Genomic DNA, 23745 nt, shown 5'->3' with positions numbered 1-23745 from the left:
ATTTGGTTGTCTAGTTCTATCTCGGTAACATTCTGATCATTGTTATTTTTAATCATGTGTATATTCCTATTTTGGAACAACATCAATTTTATTTGAATGCCTATAGAATTTCTTAGATTAGCTGTTCTAAATTTCCCTCTACTCCTCACCACATCCCCACTGTCAGCTTCTTTGGGTTAACTGTGGTACTAATAAAAATGAAAAATGGGGAGTGGTCAGATTGTGGGAAAAAAATCTCTCCCCCATGTATGTGTAAGGCCCCAAAAGCAATAGACATTCATTGAGCCCACTGTCGTGTGTACTAGGGTATGGAGGGCCCATGCATGCATGAGGATTCTGCACCCACGGTGAGCTGCTGAGTAGCACTCTATGGTTGCTGCCTCCATGGGCGCCAACTCCCTGGGGGCTCTGGGGCTGGAGCACTCACGGGGAAAAATTTGTGGGTGCTCAGCACCCATTGGCACCAGTCAAGTGTTTACAGCGCCCGTGGGCCCCACCAGCTGTTCAGCGGCACTGTCGGGGGACTGAGCCGCAGTTTTTTGCGGAGCTGGGAGCCGCTGCCAATCAACTGTTTCTGGCTCTGAGCTGTTGAGCTGATCAGCCTGGCCAAAACAGATCTTTCCAGCAGAGCTGGTTAGCTGTTTTTTGGCTACCAGCCTTTCAGTGACAGGGACTCTGCTCCTGGGGCAGGGTCTGAGTAACCCCACCTCCACCGGTGCTGCCCCGCCTCCTTCTCCTACCTGCTTCTTGTGGGCAGCAGGCTGCTTTCTGTGGCTCTGCAGCTGAGCAGCTCCCAACCTTGCTTCAACCTCTTAGCCAACTAAAGGCAGTAGCAGCAGCAGCTGATAAGTGTATTTCAAAGGGGGTCTTGGGGTGAGGGTGGCTGGGGAGGGACTGAAACCTCCTCCCAGCCCCAGGTGGCTGTGCTGATAGCCGACACCTGGCTGCTGGCAGGGTGGCCGTCTCTGCATGGGGGGGGGGCACTGGCTTGAGCCCAGCTCTCTGCATTTGGCAAGGGGCTCTGTCAGAGGTGTATCCAAAAACATCTCCTGGACCCCCGCAGCACAGAGAGACTGAGAGTACCAGCCCCCGCCAGGCAGCTGGACCGGGACGGGCATGGGGGGGCATCTCCTGCGGGGTGTGATGCCGCCCTGCTTGCCCTCCCTGCCCAGGCAGAGATGCCTGCCTCTCGGAGACAGTGGCCATGTCCATGCAGTGCACTTGGTCTCTCCCTGCCATCTAGGTGACTGCCTCTTAGGCGTGTGGAAGGGAAGAGGCAGTGGGGAAGGGAAACTCAAGCTATCAGGGGAAACCTTCCTAGCATTGAAATCTCTGCCTTGGGATGTGGATGGAATAGTCTCCCAAGGGAAGGGCTAGTGTATGACCCCTGGGGTACAACCTGTTTTATATGTTTAGTCCATGTGCTCTGGCAAACACAAGTCCAAGCATCATGTTGGGGGAAGAGGGGACATTGCTGAGTCCCAGGGTTGAGTAATTCTCTGGTGATGGTCACTGAATTGCTAATTGTCATTCACTTGCTGCACAATGGCTGGTGATGGTTGTGTAACATCCACCCAGCCATTTGGTCAAGTGCCTTGTTTCTGGGGAGTTGCCTTCTGGGCTACTCCCAAATTTGCAGCATATTTCATTAACACCATACAGCACAATCTCATAACTTTATACACTTTAATGATATACATATTTCTATAGAACAGTGGGTTTCAGCAAATCATAACCTTTCCCCTGATACCTTACGTGGCATACTTTATATGAAATATAAAGAATATATACAAATGAGGAATATGGGGCTTACAGGGCTAATACTAATATGGGAATTAGTGCCCTGACATGCAACTCCTCCTATTGGGCCAGTGTAGAGCCTGCTGTTAGTACAGCTATTTGGAGGTGCCCTTGTGTTTAGCTGAACCCTTGGACTCAATCCCCACTAAACTGAGAGCTAAACTGGCCCTACTATCCTGCTGTGTGGATCCCAGTGTGCTTGTGCTGTGAGTTTTTGGCATGCGCACGTGGCTATATTTATCTCATTGTGCTGGTAGTGCTACTTCCTTGGTGTAATGATGACATTATGCTAAGATGAATCCTGAAAATAGTGCCCTGGTGTGATGGTCACTCTGTGCTGTTCATGTGAATCCTGCCTTTTTGTATGCTGTGTTGTTGTAGCCCTGTTGTTCCCAGGAAATTAGAGAGACAAGGTGAGTGAGATAATATCTTTTACTGGAGCAACTTTTGTTGGTTAGAAAGAGACAAGCTTTGGAGTTTTCACAGAGTTCTTCCTGAAGAAGAGTTCTGTGAAAGCTCAAAAGCTTGTCTCTCTCACCAACAGAAGCTGGTCCAAAAAAAGGTATTACCTCACCCACCTTTTTTCTCTAATATGAATAGCCTCCCTCCAAAACTGGCAGAGGTGCTCGGAGGAGGGGGCGGAGAGGAGCGAGCAGTGGGCAGGCAGGGGAAGGCACCCACTGGCAAAACCAAAAGTCAGCACTTATGGCTGCCTCTATGAACTGGTGATGAGCTGGAGTGTGATCTGCAGGTCCATAAACTTTGCAAATCTACAGACCAAGCCTCCTATGCAGTGGGCTGCAGCCAGTACTACAGACATAGAGTGGCTGTATGTTTTCTTTGTATCCTGACAGTCTTGGGGAACAATTCTTTTCCTCCTACCAACTATTCAGGCTTCATGAGGTGAACCAGGGTATGGTTTTGTGTGACAACTTCTGAGGTGTTTCTTCTAAAGCATCTCCATTCTAACCTATAGCACCCTTTCCTGGGTCAAGCCATACTAAAGGTGTTTAACATCTTTAAAATGTAGAACCCCTATTTTATAAAATAATTGGGGATTGAGGAGTTCGTAAAATTGAATATTTCAGTTACAGTAGGGATAGTGCATACATTGCATTATGATCACTACATTGTGTTCTTCTTCCTTCAAACCACTACAAAGCTATTTCCAATGTACTGTTGTCATCATAATGTGAAGGGATGTCAATTCGTTCTTCGTTGTGATTTTTTTTCCCCATTGGGAAAAATAGTTTGTATAATATGTCATTTGTAAGACTAGCTTTCTTAAAACCAACATTCTGCAGTATTTATAAGTTAGTGTGGGGCTCTGCCCTCAACAAACATTGATAAAAAAATAAAGAGCAGAATGGCAACATTATCTATAATACTACATCAACATTATACTTTTTTCCATTTAGGACTTGATTCTGTGAGGTACTCTACCTCTGATACAGAAAAACATGTAAGCATCAGAGTAACTTTTAGCGCGTGTAGTAGTCCCACTGAAGTCAGTAAGATTACTCAGGTGTTTAAAGTTAACAAACGTTTAACTATAACATGGGCACTCCAATCTGAGCATCTCCACTGATTGCAGTTGTGGTAGTGTGAGAGACCATCTCCTTTCCCATATCAAGTAACCAGATTCCAAAATCATTTAAGATTATAAATATTATGGGACCCAATCCCGTTCTCATTACAGCCAATGGAAAGACATTCTCTGCCTGCTAAGGAATTTGGATCAAGCTCTAGTTTGATCACTTAGCAGAAAGGCACTGAATATCACCAGGAAACTTATCTTTCTACCTAGGATACTTATTTTATCTGACATAATACCTAGAAATATGGCTCACAGAGCATACTTAGCAGAAAATGTTCCTAACTGACTGGGCATCTCATATTTTTATTTGTTTCCAGAAATGCAGCCTTCTGGATGTAACTGTGATAAACAACCCAAGATGATGTATACAATAGTTAGAAGGGAATTGTGGGGAAAACGAATCTAATCAGTATGCAATGTTAATAGCAGACAAATATTTTCATTGCTAATTTGGCAATTCAGGATGGCATAGCTCAGAATTAGGGCTGCTGTACATGATGGATTTGCTTTATTTATTATAAGAGATAAAAATTAATAAAAATGTCACTCACCCACCTCAATGTGTGTGGGAACTTGATGGGGCCAGTCGTGAAGGGGGACGTCCATATCTTGAATACTGTGTGCAGATCTGGTCGCCCAATCCCAAAAAGAGATATATTAGAATTGGAAAAAGTTCAAAAAGGGCAAAAAAAAAAAAAGATTAGGGGTATGGAATGGCTGCTGTATGAGGAGAGATTAATAAGACTGGGATTTTCAGCTTGGAAAAGAGATGACTAAGGGGGGAAGTATGATAGAGGTGTATAAAATCATGACTGGTGTGGAGAAAGTAAAGGAAGTGTTATTTACTCCTTCTCATAACACAAGAACTAGGGGGCACCAAATGAAATTAACAGGCAGCAGGTTTATAACAAATAAAAGGAAGTATTTCTTCACACAGTGCACAGTCAACCTATGGAACTCTTTGCCACAGAATGTTATGAAGGCCAAGACTATAACAGGGTTCAAAAAAGAATTAGATAAGTTCATGGAGAACAGGTCAATCAATGGCTATTAGCCAGGATGGGCAGGGATGGTGTCCCTAGGCTCTGTTGCCAGAAGCTGGGAATGAGCAACAGGGAATGGGTCACTTGAGGATAGCCTGTTCATTCCCTCTGGGGCACCTGGCATTGTCCACTGTCAGAAGACAGGATACTGGGCTAGATGGACCTCTAGTATGACCCAGTATGGTCATTCTTATGGGACAGTCCCAGCAGTGAGAGATGGGGCATTCTTTGAGGGACATGAGGTATCTTCTCCGCACCTAGGAGTCTCTGGCATCCACTGGCCAGCTCTAGGGGGATGGGTACTGATTGTCTAGCATTCCAGCGCTCCCAGGATTTAACCTGGACCAGAGGCTATGTGGAGCCTCTTTCCACTACATTTCAGCGGCCCCACCCTATCCACCACAAACTAGGAATGGGAACCCAGCCTGACAGATGCTGCTGTCTAGCCAATAGCCTGTTTAGGGGGTCTGGAAGGAATTTTTTCTCCTATTCGCAGAGGACCAAGGAATTTACCTTCCTCGCAGCACCTTCAAGCCACAGTAGGTTAAGTAGCAATGTGTTTTGTAGCTAATTGAGGTTTGTAAATTCATTGAAACTTGCAGCTGGTTTCCATTGCTATTAAAGGGATAAAATGAACAATTCTTAGGGGCAAAAGACCTGGGATTTTGTGCTGGCCCTTGGGCTCATGGGACTGGGTGACCTTCGCAGACCAAGATCTCTATCCTTCTGCAGCTCTGTACCCCTTGCAGGGGGAGGGAGCTGGGAAGAGCCAACCACAAGTTGTGGATTATATGGTAAGGAGACCTGTAGCCCCGACACTGGAACCAGTTAAATGCCTGGTATAGGAGAATATGGGTGATGTGTGGGTAGGGCCCCTCCTCTGGGCTAAAGTTTAATAAAAGTTGCAGCCTGCCACTTAATTCCATGCATGTGTCTGTCCTCATTTCGCCCCTATGTCTTCATCAAATTCTTTTACAAAGCTTTCCATACTTCTATTTCTAAAAAGTTGTGATTTTTTAAAATCTGTTTGTAGCTAGACATTTTTTCTGTTTGTTGTTTTTTCCACCAGCTTGCTGCTCTGTGGTAAGAAGCAGCTTTTTGTGATGAGCTACATTTGCAGATTGTAAGACATTTTCCCCTCAATATTTCTTGCTGCTGCTGCAGATTAGATCCTGGAATTTCATTTATCAGTTTTTGCAAGCTTGGACCAGGACCAGATCTGGAACAGTAGACTTCATAGAATCATAAAATATCAGGGTTGGAAGGGACCCCAGAAGGTCATCTAGTCCAACCCCCTGCTCGAAGCTTCACAGAGCATGTCATAGTACAAAACAGGAGCAGTAGAAATGCACATGTGAAGCAGGCATCAAGAAAAGTCAACTTTATATCTAGCAAAACACAAGCTTGCCATCAGGTTGGCCTAAAATTTATCATTAAGATGGAACAGTTAAGTGACTGAGCATAAGCAAAGAGAAATACATGGCCCAAATGTAGTACTAAACCATCAAGCTAACTTAGTACATTTGTATTACACTGTTGAACCTTAAACACCACGTGACACTTCACCATAATATGTGGGTCAGCTTATAGAAAAAGATGTAAGAGAGTTTTCCTTTTTCACTGCCCAATACAGCATTGCAGGATAACATTCATAGGAGAGAAAATTTAAAGTAAAAATAAATTGCACAGTATTGCTAGTTCAATTTTATTATGATAAATTATTAACACAATATACCAAATATATAGTAGAAGGGTTAAAATGAGCCAATGGCAGTTTGTAAGAATTTAATTAGTAACCTGGCAACAAAAGCAATTCCATTTTGGTATGGTCCATGATGGTTTATGATTCTGGGACATTTTCCAAAGTAGAACAGGTTTTTAAAGTTCAATCATAACTAAACATTATAAACCATCAGAAAATATCCTGAATAGAATACTAGAAAGGACAGGTTTTTATCCAACCCAATCCGTATGAAAAAAAGAATACCTCACTGTCTTTCTCCCCCTTACACAAACCCACATGCACTGGCTCATATACGAAATTCACTTTAAAATACAAGCTTCCTGGGAACTCGCAAATGATTTGAGGAATAAAACCAAAATTATGGCCGTGACGGACTGTGCACAAGATTTTGTGGGGCCATTATGTTGTTTAGCCGTATGAGAGTGTAGGATTTGGTAGGTTCACACAGGAGCCATGAAATCCCAGCAACCATCTTGGATTCATTCCTGCTGAGAAATGATTTCGTAAAGAGTTTTAAAGTACTACAAATGGAAGTTTTAATTGCAAAAGAATATTTGTATTAGAAAAGAATACGTCTATATGACATTTTATCAGATATTTCTGTCAGCATTTCTAGAATGACTGCACCTGAAGCACAAGCGGAATGGAACATTATCTGGGCTTGCTGGAGGAAGGTAGCAGTGCTTTATGGTGATGTGGAGTGGGGGACAGGAAGGAGATCGGAAACTGCTGCAAAAAAGTGGATGGTGGTCAGCTTTGTGGCTCTGACTCACCCCCCTCAGAATGTAAGGATGGAAGGCTTTAAAAGGGCAATCAGGGGAGTTGGAAGCCCTTTCTCTACGTAGCAATCAAGGCAGCCTCCACACTTCCTCCCATCGAGATCCGAATATCAGGTTGGGTTAGGACCTGCTGTGGGGATTGTACTAGTCGCTCTTTTGTAAGGGAGCTGGGAAGGAATTTTCCCCTCACCAACATATTAGCTTCGGTGGAGTAGGATTTTGTCCTCCCCACAGCAGGTGTCAGGGAGGACCTATTATGGTGAGGAGAAAATTGGTTAGGCTGTATGCCACAACTTCTTTTCTAAGTGTGGGGAAGATGTCCAGTGCAGGTATTCTGTATGGAAGGCATCCAGTGACCAGATAAATGGTCTGGTAAGGGACTTGAAAAGGATGTGCTAGCTAATGGAACAGGGCTGGGGGTTCAGTCTCCTATGATTGGTATGGCAGGGAGCCAACCTCACCCCCCTTTCTTATAGCCCACTTTAACCCTCCTGCGAGGCAGGGGGTGGATAGTAAGGTTCAAGCCATGGGCTGGCTGGAGACCTGGATGGAAAATGAAGGGGGCTGGTGGAAGCCCCGGGTAGTTATTTGAATGAACAAGAATTTGCCTGCACTGTACACTTTTATCCCCCTGGTAATCCCAGACATCTAATAATAAAGTTGTGGCCTGATTACATCCATTCCAAATGTCTCCTGTCCTTCTTTTGGTATAGCTAGACAATACCACCTACTGTTGCAGGTCATGCTCCTTAAAAACTGTAATGGTATCTATCAGCATCTACACCATGGACTTCTTTAGCAGCAGCAAGTTGATGACAATTTTGAAATTAAGGTGTTTGTGTTCTGGAAATAAACACTTAAACATACATATGTTTTGTCATCCTGTGGACAGAAATCTTTGCTTTTTCATATAATAAAATGTAAATATCTATATTATAGATAATTGGTGATGGAGAGTTTGGGTTGGGTGACTTTTGTAGATGCCTAAGAGACTTTCCATTGGCTTCAGTGGAATTTGGCTCATGGTTTAGTTTTGATTCTATTCTATTTAGATACTTAAACTCCGTCCATCACCATTCTATGAGTGCCTGCCAGTGGTTCATTAAGTGACATAATTAATATCTATTAAGTGTGCTTTTTACTTCTTTATCTTGTCCTTTTGCACACACAAATATATCTCTATACAGAAAAAATATAAATATTTCAGAGAGAGAGAGAGAAAATTGTGTGATGTGCTCTTTAATATTTTAGTGCAAGCAAAGTCAAGTAGTGCACCTTACGCCTAGTGATGAGATGAAACTTCAGTGCTTTAATTAAATATCAAATATGTTCAAAATATTTTAATATTCTTTCAATAAATTTACACCTTTATGATGGAAATGAGCAGCATATCCTTGGAACCATTAGTAGAAGAAAATTTGGAAGAAAAAAAATAGTCTCATGGGCCATTTTAAAAACAAGAAACTTTCTTTGATGCAAATAAACTTAAAAGTACAAAAGTAATTCTAGAAAAGCTGGCAGTCATTCTAGAATGCCATGGCAGAATGCCATGGGAGTTGGCTCATAATAAGTAAATTTGGAATTATAGAATAGAGAATTTTTCAGGTCTATAATTTTATAGCTATGAATGGATATGTCTATGGAATTCTATGATTGTCTGATTAATAGAATGTATTAGACAAACCTCTGTTGTGATAGTAACTGCATAACTACTAACTAAAGAAAAAGTTTTGCCAAGTCTAAGATTTCTAGTACCTTTTGAGCATTCACTTCCTTTGATTTCTGAGAATTCTTTTGCCAGAGGCCTGGATAGGATTTTGACTTTCACTTTTTCATTAAAGGACTGCCTATAGGCACATTTAAAGCTCTTTACTGATGAAAATGTTTATCATTTGATAAAAATATAATTCAGAGCTGGTGCTATTTTTCCCCCCAGTTACAATAGCCATTTCACTTTAAACTAGGCATTTCTTTTGGGTAGTGGTAACTTTTCCTAGAATACATGTAGTAAGTTACAGTCCTACAAGCATTAAAATTTGACTTTTACACTTTTCTTTACGTACCTTCTATTTTAGGAGCTCAATGTTATCTCATGTAAGTCACACTGCAGCGGTTAAGGCTGCAAGACTACATATACATGGATCAACTATCCAAGTATTTTAAGCTGCAGGGCACCATGCTTATGTAGGATTTTAACTCACTCAAATAATAAATAGTACATCAAAAATATTTTTAAGTCTCACAGAATAGTGTCCAAACAGGTTGAAAATGACACCTGATGATAAACTGGTGAAACTTGATCATAGAACAGGGATCAGCAACCTTTGGCACGCGGCACACCAGGATAACCCCCCTGGTGGGCCAGGCCAGTTTGTTTATCTGCTGTATCCGCAGGTTTGGCCGGTCGTGACTCCCACTGGCCACGGTTTGCCACTCCAGGCTAATGGGGGCTGCGAGAAGCGGCTCTGGCTGAGGGATGTGCTGGCCGCCATTTCCCTCAGCCCCCATTGGCCTGGAGCAGTGAACTGTGGCCAATGGGAGATGCGATCAGCCAAACCTGAGGATGTGGCAGGTAAACAAACTGGCCCGGCCCGCCGGGGGCTTATGCTGGTGGGCTGCGTGCCAAAGGTTGCTGACCCCTGTCATAGAAACAAGCACTTAGCAAGTCGATAAGGAGTCAACAGTGTGCCCTTGTTGCCAAGAAGGCTAATGGCATTTTGGGCTGTATAAGTAGGGGCATTGCCTGCAGATCGAGGGACGTGATTGTTCCCCTCTATTTGACATTGGTGAGGCCTCATCTGGTGTACTGTGTCCAGTTTTGGGCCCCACAATAGAAGGAGGATGTGAAAAAATTGGAAAGTGTACAGCGGAGGGCAACAAAAATGATTAGGGGACTGGAACACATGACTTATGAGGAGAGGGTGAGGGAACTGGGGCTGTTTAGTCTGCGGAAGAGAAGAAGGAGGGGGGATTTGATAGCTGCTTTCAACTACCTGAAAGGGGGTTCCAAAGAGGATGGATCTAGACTGTTCTCAGTAGTAGCAGATGACAGAACAAGGAGTAATGGTCTCATGTTGCAGTGGGGGAGGTTTAGGTTGGATACTAGGAAAAACTTTCACTAGGAGGGTGGTGAAGCACTGGAATGAGTTACCTAGGGAGGTGGTGGAATCTCCTTCCTTTGAGGTTTTTAAGGTCAGGCTTGACAAAGCCCTAGCTGGGATGATTTAGTTGGGGATTGGTCCTGCTTTGAGCAGGGAGTTGGACTAGATGACCTCCTGAGGTCCCTTCCAACCCTGATATTCTATGAATTGGTGCAAACTGAACTGAAATATTCCAGTTCAAGAATGGCTTAATTGTCCACACAAGGGTTTGTACCAGTTTAACTAAATAGATTTTAAAGCCAGTTTATGTTAAAATGGTACAATTTCTCATGTAGAGAAGATCTTACTGAGCAGGAAGAAATAACTGAGTGTGAGAAAATTATAAGGAAGCTTTGAACTATTGGTCACAGGGAGCTTCAGTTCAGCAGAGAAAGGATTGGGTCCACAATATTAATTCAATACATACAAGTCAGTTTTGCTTTCTCATGAATGTGTTTGCCCTAAAGTAGGCAGGTATGTTGAGCAAATAGATAATATTTTACCTAATTGTTTTCCATATGTAGTTTCTAAGGTGTCAAAATTAAATTATTCATTCTTAAGTACCTTAGTTGGTTGCACTGTATTTTTACATTTTTGAAGAAAATTTACATATACAGTAGGTGCCTCATAAGCACTATTTTCAAATATATTGTCCTACTGTTATTAATCTGCAGCTGGACTTCAAGAAGCCTGTTTTTCAGCAGTGCCTCATTCAGATTATAACATATATGGAATATCAACTCTGCAAAATATTTGTTCTCCACCAGTTCTGGGAAAGAAAAGCTCCAAATTACCCAGGAAGCCAAGTCAATGTATAGAATGGGTGCTATTTAGCAAATATTGTGATGCAGTATAAATTTATTTTTATTTGTGCCCAATCTACCAATCTTCTACCACTTCACCATCAGATCTAATGTCCTGTTGTCCCTTTAACACAAGAAAAATGACAAACATACATGAAGAAGATCAAAATTACATCCTGGCATTTCTTTCCTTTTTAGTCTGTGAGAGGGATGTGGGAAATAGTGGCTACTACTAAAAAAGGGATGTTATTTGAAGTCTCTTCAAATGCTAGCCAACTACATGTGTCTTATTTACCCAAATAATTCCTGTTTATTTTTCTTCTGTTTATTGTATTGATTAATGTCTAATCTGACAATAATGAATCCTATGAGATTCACAGTATACTGCTCCCAAAACAGATTATAAGCTTTGAGGTACTTTGCAGAATTTAAGTTTAGTCATCAGATAAAATGTGAGGTTATTCTCTTATCAACCAGAAGGAAAAATCCCACAGTTATAATGCTCATTACTGAAAGCATAAAGACTTCTGTAGTAGGAATCTTACCTCTTCCATAGTATGTCTGAAGCAACAAAATACTTCGTGGGGACTTACATTTTCCATCCACTATATTTGTAAAAAGGAATATTTTTTCTATTAGTTGGTCAATAATATTTATTAAAAAAACCTGAAAATTGTCTTTTTGCTAAAATAGCACTATTTTTAACTGTTAAATCAGTAACAGCCAAATTTACCAAAATAATACCAAATTATTTTGTATAAATACTGTTAGTATATATATAAAACCTAAGTCTTAGTCTATTTATCCTTGCAAGCTTTGAGTGGGCCTGCATGCCAAACAAGCTAGCTCTTGAGTTGTCTTTGTGGCTGTTATGGAAAGTGATGCTTTTAAACATAAGCATGTGTAATTGGCTAGCCTGGTAGAATTGTACTAAACCGCTGTAATTAATTTGCTGTACATTTGAAGAAAGTCACTACTGTAGTTCATATGTGTTTTAGCTGAAGGGGGATCAGCCCTGTAACAGAGCTCTGACTACTGGCATGACACCTCCTGCTGGTCATCTGGAAATTAGCTTGATTCCAGCCTCAGAGCACCTCCTGCTGGCCGGTGTCTCCCTACCAGTACCTGTTTCCTGTGAATCTCCACCACTTGTAGCACTTCAGGCCCCGCATCCCTCCCAGACCCTGCTACTCCTTAGCTTGGGGTGCTGTCCCACAGAGGAGCCCCAACCACCCTATAGCAACCTTGCTTCAGTGGCTACTGCCAGTCATCATCTAGCCCCTTCTCTCAGGGGAAAACTGCAGTCTGAAATGGCCACTCATCACTGGCAAGGGGGTTAGACCTGCTGCCTTTTCTTGGCCTGGCTGTTTCCCTGCAGCCCTACTACCTCCTCAGGCCTTTGCTACAAAGGCCTTAGCCTGGGAGGTTTCAGAGTAACAGCCGTGTTAGTCTGTATTCGTAAATAGAAAAAAGAAAAGGAGTACTTGTGGCACCTTAGAGACTAACCAGTTTATGTTGCCAGGCCAGAGCTCCCCAGCTCAGCCTGCCCTTTCCTAGTAGTGCTCTGTCCAAGGTACCCCTGTCTTTACCAAGCAACTAGGTCCTTCTTGCTCCACTATTGGAGCAAGACTCACTTCCTTTTCCCCAGGAGCCCTTCTTATACTGGCCCTGCCGGGTCCTGATTGGCTGCCTCAAACCCGCTCATGATTGGCTCCACGGGGCAGCCCTTTCCCAGGGCTGTTTTTAACCCCTTCCTGACTGGAGCAGGGTGACCACCCCACTACAAGCCCATTGCTAGTTGTGGAGTTTTTTAACGTACTGTACAGTCTTCTGAATTGAGTAACACAAATGCAAAATTGCTTAGGAAATGGGGTCTTTGAAAATAAGCACCCATAGTGTAATTAATAGATTCAACTGTATATTAACATTAAAATTTAAAGCGTGAAGTAATGGATATTTCTGTTAACAACTTCTGTCCTGGAGTCACTGTTTTTGGCAAATCATTTATGGCAATTGGATGGTCATGAATATTTCAAGGTTGTCTTTTGAGCTGGGATTGGTTGCATGGTGGAAATAAAATGGTCACATGGTATGTCTCCTGGTTTCCTATCTGACTGAGTGTGTTCAGAGGATAAGTAGGAACTATTGTTCTCTCAGAAACAGTGGCAATATTTGATGTACTTTCTCTGAAACAGCCAGGAAAGCCTGTCATCCATGTGTTGTCTCTTACTTCAAGAGCATGAGCACTGAAGTTACCCTACCAACTGCTTGCAAGAAGTTACGGGGCTACTCTGTGTGAAGCAGAAGCAGCCGCTCAGTGCTTCTCCCGTCACAGCACATAAAGAAGGTCTTATAGACTCATAGACTTTAAGATCAGAAGGAATCATCACAATCATCTAGTCTGACCTCCTCAAATCATGGTTTAAAGACTTCAAGTTACAGAGAATCCACCATTTACAGTAGTTTAAATCTGCAAGTGACCAATGCCCCATGCTGCAAAGGAAGGCAAAACTCCCCCAGGTCTCTGCCAATCTGACGTAGGAGAAAATCCCTTTCCAGCCCCAAATATGGTGATCAGTTAGACACTGAACATATGGGCAAGATGCACCAGCCAGACACATTTACAAGCTGCCCACAGTACACAAAAGGCAACCATTTTGATTTTCACTAAGAATATATATTTGTTTTACCTAAAAGGGTTTTTCTGCTTGATTTCACATTCCACATAAAAAAATAGATTATCCCTACCTTTTCAGAGGTTCATAATCAAAAGTGAAGTGGTGAACATTTTCAAATAAAATCTGTCATCTCTTTCTCACAACTGTAAATAGCAAACTTTTCTTTGAAAGGCTAGGGAAATCAAAAGGAAGAAACTAGAATGATTTTGAGGAGTGAAGGAATGACACTCTAACTGGATAAAATACACAGTTTGCTGTTTCGTATATGCCAAACAAAAGCTGGGTCCAATTATCAGTTCTCTAAATATGTGTGTGTGTGTGTGTGTGTGTGTGTGTGTGTTTATTGTAGCTGACCAAAATTTGTAAGATACCCAGAGAATTAAAACACATACAAACCATTTCTAGTTAGCGTAATATGACTTGTGATGCAAATAATATTTGCTAGTTTAGACTATAAACCACTTGGAGGTTTTTTCAAATGTTTTTAACAGTTATGAGAAAGGTATTTTCAATGTTTGATAAATCAGATGAGACTGAGTGGCATATAATTGCTTCTTTGTCAAATGAAGCAATTTAGCTGTAATAACAGCCTCCAGGCATAAAATCAGCACCATTATTATCAGACCAAAATTTTTATCATCTTATTATTATTCTAAATGAAGAGCAGAATTCACACATCTATCTAGTTTGGTCATAGATATACAAAAGCAAAATAACTTAAAACAGTTTGACGTGTGGCAATTCCTATATTGTTTTAAGCTGAAAAACAGCTGTCCTGCACACTATTAGAAATTTGTTTCCTGATGTAAACGTCCATACTAAGTCTGTGGAGTACTGTAATACAGCTTAGTGTATGTTTAGAAAAAAATAGACTGTGCACTCTGTTATGAAGCCTTCACATGAAATGGTCTGTATTGGTTATGATAGCAAAGATAAAATGCTTTTTCTGAATTAGGTTTGATGAGAATTTACTTTTAGCTGTAGACTATAATAAGCATTTAATTGAGTTTTTACATGAAACTAGAAAGTACATTGTCTTCATCTATTCTTTGTCATCGTTGACAGCATCACTGCCCTCCCCATCACCCAGAGTTCCAAACTGAGGGTCATTTTTATTCCTCTCTCACCTCTCTGCACAGCCAGGTTTTGTATTTCCTTCTCTAAAACATATCTGAAGTCCCACTGTTTATCTCACTGTGCTCTGACCATTTCCAGACTTCCTCTCAGGCCTCCTCAGTAGCCATGTCACCTTCTCCAATTCAATTAAAACATGGCCACTAAAATTAAGCTCCTCGTCTGATGATCAGGCCATATCTCTACCCTCTTTGAAGGTCCTACACAATGCTGCTGTGACCTATATCTCTGTTATCTTCTCATCTCCCACTATCCTACCCATAGCACTAATGACAGCCTTGATGACCTGTTTGTCTTGGTTGTGTATATAACTATGAAACTGCCATGGCTTTGTTTCTGTGTAATATACATTTAATTCTCTAAGAACGCTGTCTTGAGATACTGGAAGCTATCTGGTGCTCAGACTGTTACAAAGACTACACATACTGAATGCCCACTCGTGAAGACTTCACCTTTGTTTGTTCTTGTTTTATTGTTCGCTTGATCTAATGCTTTCAATTAATGTGCTCTTTGTGTATGGAGGAACATGAGTCCCAGGAACAACAAGTGAAACTCTGAAAGCATTCAGAGAAGATAAAGAAGCAAGGGAAAAGTTTTCTCGTTAAAAAGAAATAAAGAAAAGGTAAAACAGCCACTTGATGGACCTATGGAATATATTTCGTGTCTCCATTTTGAATTGAAATCTGGCCCTTAGAGGCTGAGTCTCTTCTCCCAAAAAGGAAAGAAAATTAAGAGATGTGGATGAAAATAGTTCTCACAAAGAAACTTGCTGAGGGTAAGTTGGGAAACTGAGTCACAAATCCACCCAATTTAGACTTAATTAATATTCTCTTTTATTTATACAATTTCAGGCAGAATTGTTGTCACTAATAGTGTCCAAATATACATTTATGTCAGACAAATAATAATAGACAAGGCAAAATTGATAAGTGAGCCCAAGTTACGACATTCTGCAGTACTGGGAAATCCTTCTATCTTCCATGATAGTTGTGCCTTCTCTGATCCCTTGGTCTGATTTTTCAGTCCCATTCTTCAGTTTCTGGTCTGGTGTTTTTACAGTTTGGGCCTGTGTTTGCATAGATCTTTTATACAATTCTGCAGTGCAGATTACTTAATCTTTATCCAATTGGCTTTTAGTACAACCACCTCTGGGTTTTAGGTAACCTGTACATTATGCATGCACAAGCTTCAATTATCCAACTTCTGCATTTTTCCTGCTGGTTTTGCAGTTTCTAGATCATGTCCTGGGTCTTCCCAGGAAGAAAAAGGGTTTCTATTTATCATTACATGGTTGTGTATCTCTTACTTACATCTTACAACACAACGTATTGTTTCATCAGTAGTAACATTTTAAACAAATCCGTAATTCTATGTAAAAGAACTGGAAAAGTCACCCCTATTCCAGCAAGGCCTGGTCTTAAGTATTACCTCATTTGTACTCATTCATTATCCATTTTTAAAAATAGTTAAAATATAGCTAACAAAGCTTTTAATTTTATCATTTAGCAATCCTTCATTTTATATTTCAAAGTTATAAGTCAATATATGTGTATTATCTCCTTCTACGCTTTAATCTATTAGAAGGCAGGGGAATTAGAGAAAACATGATAATTCTTTAGTGTCAGCATTTCTTATCGTCTTTAAACATGGGTTTTGCATTCAAAGTCCATTTTCTGTTTGTGACTCATTACAAAGAGACTTCAGAAATTTTCCTGTGAATGCATTTTGAAGGGTGTCTCAAGTTTAGGGCTTTGAAATTTAGCAGTTGTTAATGGTACCTCAACAAAGGGTAAATGTTTGAGTCTTAAGATCAAAATACTATCCAGTCTGAGAAGGTACTTGTGCTAATTCATCACATGTGGGAAGAAAAAGGCCCAGTTAACAGGCAAAGTTGACAACGTAGTCTGTCACACCTCAGATGGCATCAGCAAATGAGGATTCCATGTTTCTATTATTTTCATTCCATTTTTCCCTAGTGTCATTTGTCTCATTTTACCATCTGTTTAAAAGCTGAAGGGGAGAGGAAGGAAGGAAGATCAATCTTTTTTTTTTCTTACACATACTTTTGCTATTATACCTCAGCCTCATGCCCAGCTGAGTCACTCAGAGAGGGGGCCTTCCACATGCTAATCTCCACCTGCCTGTGCAGAAGTGAATAATAGTTGCCTCTGTGGCCCCATTCCCTCCCGCATAGCTTAAACTCTACAGAGAGCCTTCCAATAGCCTCAGATCCATATATGGGAAGGAGTCTGGGCCAGAAGAGGTGGGGAAAGCAAGATGTTGAGCTGGGAGAGCTAAACACAGTACCCTCTAATCTCCAACAACACTTCAAGGAATATACTTGTACTGTATTGAATTTCCTGAAGATTATCCATTTGGTTGTGAAACCTATTTGAGAGGGTGAGGAGGTTGGTCAGCTGAGGGAGGGGAATCGAACAGGAAGCTCCAGTGAAGCCACACTGCAGTGATTGCCACTGGGGGGTACAGGGAGCCACAGGGCTTATGTGGAGGCAGAGGGCCTTCATGCAGATGGTCCTTGACTTCCAGAAGATCCCCTGAAATCTATAGTTTCGGGAAGTTGAATCTCTTGATTCATGTGGCTTTGTGTGAGTGTGTTGCAGAAGGAAGGCAAAACATTTCCCCGAATAGAAGAATGCAGATAAAATTCAGGAGATGTTCAGAGTTTTCCACCCTCTGATCAGAATTCCCCATGGAAGGGGGAATCTTGGCCAAATTGCTGTGAACGTACCAAGTATGTATTTTTCCCTTTCAGTCCATATTCTTGACAGACCACAGGATCCTTCTTTGTGTAATGAGTCCTAATTTAATCATACTGTCTACTTTCACTTTTAATTTTCTTTCCACCTCCTATCTGTACTGTTCCTATTCCCATTGTCCCACTGCACATGCTTCTCTGCCATCTTTCTCCTCCTCTTCCCTTGTACATGCTAGAAGGAAAGAAGGAGGATACACCATCATATGATTGATCAGCTCGCTGTAGACCAAAGTTTGAAAACAGCTGTTATATATAATTGTCTATAAGTTATTGTTCCTCTGGTTTTTTTTATATGCAACAAAATATATGTTGCCAGCTTGTTTCAATAGAAACAAGGAGTGAAAAGAAATAGAGTGAGCTGGACAATTTGACAAAAATGTTTTGAACACAACAATTTTGTAATGGAAAATTGTAATGGGTTTCTAGGTTTAAATATATATATACACTAGGTAAAACTCTCTATTTCCCTAAGAGTGCCACACTTTGAACTATCCCTGTCAAAATCGACCCATTGTAACTAATGAAGCAGAAAGATGCATGGCACACAGTTCATCCATCAGGCCATGCGTACAGTAGTAAGTGCACCTTCAAAGGATGCCCTGAGGTCAACATTTAAATTGCGGTATTCTGATAGTGCTTTTACATTGCAAATACTTTCTTCCTGGTTTTTAATAGTTCCGCATAATTTATCATATTTTCTTTATCTGCAATTTCAGGAGAAACGTGCTCTGTGAGCATGGATGAATGTCTGGACAGGCCCTGTAGAAATGGAGGAACCTGTGAAGATGTAATGAATGGTGTCAAATGCAATTGCCCATTTGGTAAGGATTTATAAGTTTTACATCACTCTGCATTACTCTGACTAAAGTCACATGTATGTTGTACTGCTGTTATTGAGATATTATCAAATATTGTAAGCTAAGAGCATCTTGTCTGCTTCTTGAAAGACACATTGCTATTATTTAGAAAAGTAAATGTGGAAGCTCTTTGGGAACATTTGTCTAAAATTAAACCATGAAGAATTTTGATAAACAATAATCTAGCTCAGATAAAAAATTGCCTGTCAGTCTTTCATTCTAAGCCTTAAAATAAAACAAAACAATACATTATTTAAGGATAAGACAGCAATTCTACATAACTATGCCCACATTTGGCAATTTGTATACATTTGTTTACTAATTTAGTTATCTGATTTTAAACACCAGTTTAAACTGTTTTGTTTTTTCTGTTTTTTTTGTTTGTTTGTTTGTTTGTTTGAAATATAAGTCCCAATTCAGGAAGACATTCATATATATAAGGTTCCTATATTTGATTCAGCAAATTAGCAGTAGTAAATATTTAAATTATGGTAGCACCTATAGTGTGCTGGGTGCTGTTCAAACACAGAAAAGAGTCTGTCCCTTTTGTGTAAACCCCACACTGATTCTGGAGGTTTAACAGGAGTTTGAGAGCTGAACTAACATAGTTGGTGGGGTGTTAAGAAGGTCAGTTAGCAAGGCCACCTGAAAAGGGGTCAGGTTTCCTTTGAAAAGGACTCTGAAAATTTAGCTAAAAGGAGACACAGGAAAGAGGAGATTTTGCTCTGTGAGCATGGTTTGCTTGAAATGAGGAGAAAAAAGAATTGGAAAAGGCCATTGGAAAAGAGTTGAATCCTGTGGTGGACTTCAAGATGGGGCAAGCCTCCAGGGAATCAGCCTTGGGGTGTGGTATTCAGCTAAGGAGCAGCATTCTGGGGAAGATTTATGAAGGGGTAAAGTTCAACCCTAGCGGGGAGTGGAACTGGCTTCAGTTTTTATTTTTTGGTTTGGTATTTACTGGAAACCTCTGGGAGACTCCTGTGGACCACAGCTGTAAAGGAAGGGTGAAGCTTAAGACCTTGGGGAGCCTGAGATGAATGCAGGTACACAGTGAGCCCCAGAAGGGGCTGTTGGGGAGGTCTGCAGATGAACAAGGTAAGAAGTAGCCCAGGGAGGAAGCAGCAGACCTGAGTGGAGAGACCTGGTCTGCTTAATACAGGATCCTTGGTCTGGAGCCCAGAGAAGAGGAAGGGCTAGGGTTCTCCTACCAACCACCAAAAAGAAAGACTTTGGAGACCAGGGGTAGAAAGACTTGAGTTTGGACTTGAGCCAAAGACTTGATGCAGACAAGACAGTCAGACTGGGGAAAGGAGTAGCAGAGTGAGCAATGTGATGGCAGCAAACAATATGTTGATGATAGTTGTGTGGTGGATATTTTTTGTCTTTTTTAGGGGGTGTTTAGTTAGGAGGGATATTGAAGGGAGAGGGGACACTGAAAGAGAGGAAGATGAGGGAGATAGGGCAAGGGAAGAAGAGGGTAGTAATGCTGAGGTGAAGAGGCTCTGAGGGAAGGGAAGGGTTGATGCAAACAGTCAGCTAGCACAGAGTGGATAAAGTTCAGAGAAAGCTGTAGAATTTTTTCTGAATGCCCAGAGGTCCCTGCTTTGACTTCTACTGCCCCCTCAGCTGGAGTCTCTGTCTGGCTCCTCTTTACAACATTCTCCCAAGTCCATGTGGTGAGAAAGAGGAAGGAGAGACTCCACCTGGTTCCTAGTGCCCCAGAGTGGCAGTGAAGGGGCTTCTCCTCTGCACAGTTCTATGTCTGGGGAGGAGTGGCCCTGTTTTCTTTCTAAATATGTATAAGTATTTCTTATACCAAAGAACCATAGTAACACACTTTGAAGCCAGGTTTTTGTTTGCTATAATTCTCTATACTAGTACTTCTAGTTTGCTAGGTTTTGTTTATTGTGGTTTTAGTTCCCAGAGCTATCTGGGACTTGGTACTGTACTTCTGATGTGATTGATAACAAGAATGTACTTGGAGCACATCATTTTGGGATATGGAAACTTGTTCACTAGAAACTGGACTGGGTGAATAAGGGTGGATATGATAGAGGACTATAAAATCATGAATGGTGTAGTGAAAGTGAATAGGAAAGTGTTACTTAACCCTTCACAAAACACAAGACTCTGGGGGGGGGGGGTGTCACACAGTGAAATTAAAAGGCTGCAGTTCTGAAACAAACAAAAGGAAGTACTACTACATATGACCCAGTCACCCTGTGGAACTTGTTGCCATGAGATGTTGTTGAGGCCAAAAGTATAATTGGATTCACAAAAGAATTAGGGAAGTTCATAGAAGATAGGTCCATCGATATCTATTAGTCATGATAGTCAGGAATGCAACCCCATGCTCTGGGTGTCCCTAATCCTCCAACTACAGAAAGCGAGATTGGACGATAGGGGTGGATCACTGAAAATTGTCCTGTTCTGTCCGTTCCCCCCAAAGCATCTGGCACTGGCCACTGTTAAAGACAAGATACTGGGCTAGAGGGACAATGGCTCTGATCTAGTAAGGCTGTTCTTATATTCTTAAATGACCATTGACTTCTGAAAATGCTTAATACCTTTTCTGCACTGCCATTTGCATTTAAATGTTTAGTGTTGTTATGGGAAACTGGATTTGAAGAATGTGGTCTAGTGATGTGAATACACAACTGGAGGCTGGAACAAGAGAGTTTTACTCCCAGTTCTAACATATGGCATTGGGCAAATTGTTTCCTATTTGACTTCCTTTTCCCCATCAGAAAATATAGGTAAATTTGCTTTTCACAAAGGTGTTATGATGGGAGTTAATGCACGTGGAGTTAATGTTTGTAAAGTGCTTTGAAAAGGAAAAGACACTATGTAAATTTTAGATATTATTACATTGATTCTAATAGGAGAATAACTTCCAAATATGAAAGAACTAACTCCAGGTAACACATGAATAAGAAATGAAAACCTAGCTTCTTGTCTCCATGCTTTAATTGAATATTAATATCTTACTGGCTTTCTGTCAGTAAATAGGTTTCCTTGATCAAAGGAACAATAGTCGTTGGGTTTTTTTGTTGTTGTTGCAAATAAATAGCCCAGCCTTGTTTTTAACAGAACTAGTAATATATATTTCCAAGGAAAACAACACAAGATGAATAAATAATTTGGTTATAGACAGTCTGCTTTTCTTTAAATGAAAATATATGGGTCAATAATTGAATGTTTGACTAGATGGCCCACAGCTAGCACTTCATTTCCTTATTTTCCTTTATAAGTATTTTCATTTAATGTAGCTGTGGCCTCCTGAGAAAGTAATATATTAATGAAAACTTGCAGCTCTATTTTGTGTAATCTTTTGGGCATTACTGCCTTAATTTTAAATAGTTTGGTTGATAAATGTTTATAACCATTCCCTGGTCACTTCTTCTTTTCACCTCCTTGTTTGTTATGCTTGTTTGTTGCATCTGATCTTTTGGAACGGTGACCATGTCTTCCTGTACAGTACAAAAATGAGGTCTCTGGACACTATTGCAATATAAATGCACAATCTAAGGGGTGGGCTATCATATGTGTAGAGTGGGTTTGCTTTTTTAGTAGTAGTAGTAGTCTAGCTATTATGGTAATGTGTAGAGAGAGTCTTCAATCAGGGATCAGACCCTAATTATGCTAGGTGCTACACACTCCCATAACAAAGAAATGGTCCCTGCTATGAAGACCTTACAGTCTAAGTCAAGGCATAGATTTTTTTTTTTAAATGCCAGAAGGGATCATTATGATCTAGTCTGCACTCCTCTGTAACATAGGCCATAGAACATCACTCAAGCATTTCTGCATCATTTCTGGTTAAGCTATAGAATATGTTTAAGAAAAACTTCTGGTATTGATTTAAAGACTAAGACTTGGATGCACAAAAGGAGTGAGGAATCTAAGTCCCATTGTTAGGCATTTTGCTCATTGCAGTGAGGCCTGCTGAACATCGTAGATAACTAAACTCCTTGTATGCATGTGTTTTTTCCAATAACACTTTCCTAGCAGTTATGTTTCTGCCTGAGGGCATGTGCATTGCTGCCTATCTCCTACCTAAACCCCAGAGTGATTCACAAACTGGAGTAATGTAGGGGTTTGGCTACCTAAATTGAGTATGGGGGCCAATCCAGTGGAATGCTCAGTAGGTTTCTACTGGGTTGGGCCCCAAAGACAAATTCTCACAAAATAGCTGGTGGTGGAGGACCACCTCACTCACAACTTTTAGCCTAGTGGTTAGAGTATCCTCAGATATGTAAGACCCGCTGATTAAAGTCCCCCCATCCACCTAAGCAGGAGGAGGAATTTGAACAGGGAACTGCTATCTGAGTACTCCAACCACTGGGCTATGGGATATTCTGAGGTGTTCCTCAGCCTCTCCTGTTGAGGCTATTGCATTGTAGATAAATAATTAGTCACTGAAGAAGGCAGACTGGACTGTGTCTCTCACATCCTGGGTAAGTACCGTAATCACCAGGCTATAGAATCATTTGCATGCTTGTATGTGTTCTCTCTCACATGCGCTCTCTCTTGCATATACATATGTATGGGTCAGAGAGTGCGCGGTCCCTGCCTAGCATGCTGTTTTTTATGAATTGCAGTCTGAAGTGCCTATGTTTCCATATTCATTGTATAGGAGCTTGGGCACTTAACTCAGGCTCTGTTAATCTCACTGATTTTGTTAGGCACCAAAAAGTTAGGCACTGTGGTGCTCAGTGGCACAATGCCTAACTCCTCTTCTGCATCCAGGCCTAAGTGACAGAGAATCTACCACATCAGTAGGTAAATTGTTCAAATGGTTCATTGCCCGCACGTATTAAATGAGGGACGACAGGTGGATGAAACAGAGGGAACGCAAGGAAGCTTTGAAGTAGCTAAAGCTTTTCCTCTGTTACACCTGGAGTATTGTCTATGATTCAAAGTGATAACTTAATCATTAACTTTTCAGAAGCAAAAAGCATGATTGGTGTGCCCAGGGCAGGCAATATTGTTTTATGCCACCAACACTGACTATTAAGGGGATATTCAGGCCACAACCTGGAGGGGATCATGGCCCCAGGGACTGTCTCTTATGTGTATGTACAGAGCTTAACACAATGGGGCCCTGATCTCAGTGGTGACCTCCAGGTGCTACTCTAATGCTGCTGCAGCTGCTTCTTATAATATAGTCCTAGGCTCATCCCACATTGTGAAGGATTCAGACCCCATGATCACCAAACTCCTACACACTATCACATATGCAGCAGAGGTTTTGGCATCAGTGATATCTACTTCTCAATAGAAGTTAGGAGAACTTTTTTCTAAATTCAGCACAGATTCTATAGAAATGTGTATATTTAATAGAACATCACATGAACACATTTGCTAACATTTTCCATTTTAAGTAGTTTCTCT

At 41.1% G+C, this 23745-nt stretch overlaps 1 protein-coding gene across 1 annotated transcript in view; it reads left to right on the top strand.

The window, feature by feature from the left end:
• LOC141984481 (protein eyes shut homolog) overlaps positions 1-23745 on the top strand; it is a 785366-nt gene that overhangs the window by 401966 nt on the left and 359655 nt on the right. The window contains exon 12 of the mRNA XM_074947561.1: positions 18211-18315. Within this exon, the coding sequence (XP_074803662.1) occupies positions 18211-18315 (105 nt within the window). The remainder of the gene's footprint in view (positions 1-18210; positions 18316-23745) is intronic.

The sequence above is a fragment of the Natator depressus genome, chromosome 3, assembly GCF_965152275.1.
Source record: "Natator depressus isolate rNatDep1 chromosome 3, rNatDep2.hap1, whole genome shotgun sequence".
Lineage (NCBI taxonomy): Eukaryota > Metazoa > Chordata > Testudines > Cheloniidae > Natator > Natator depressus.
The sequence above is the reverse complement of the archived record's forward strand: the minus strand, read 5'-3'. Positions and strand labels throughout refer to the sequence as shown.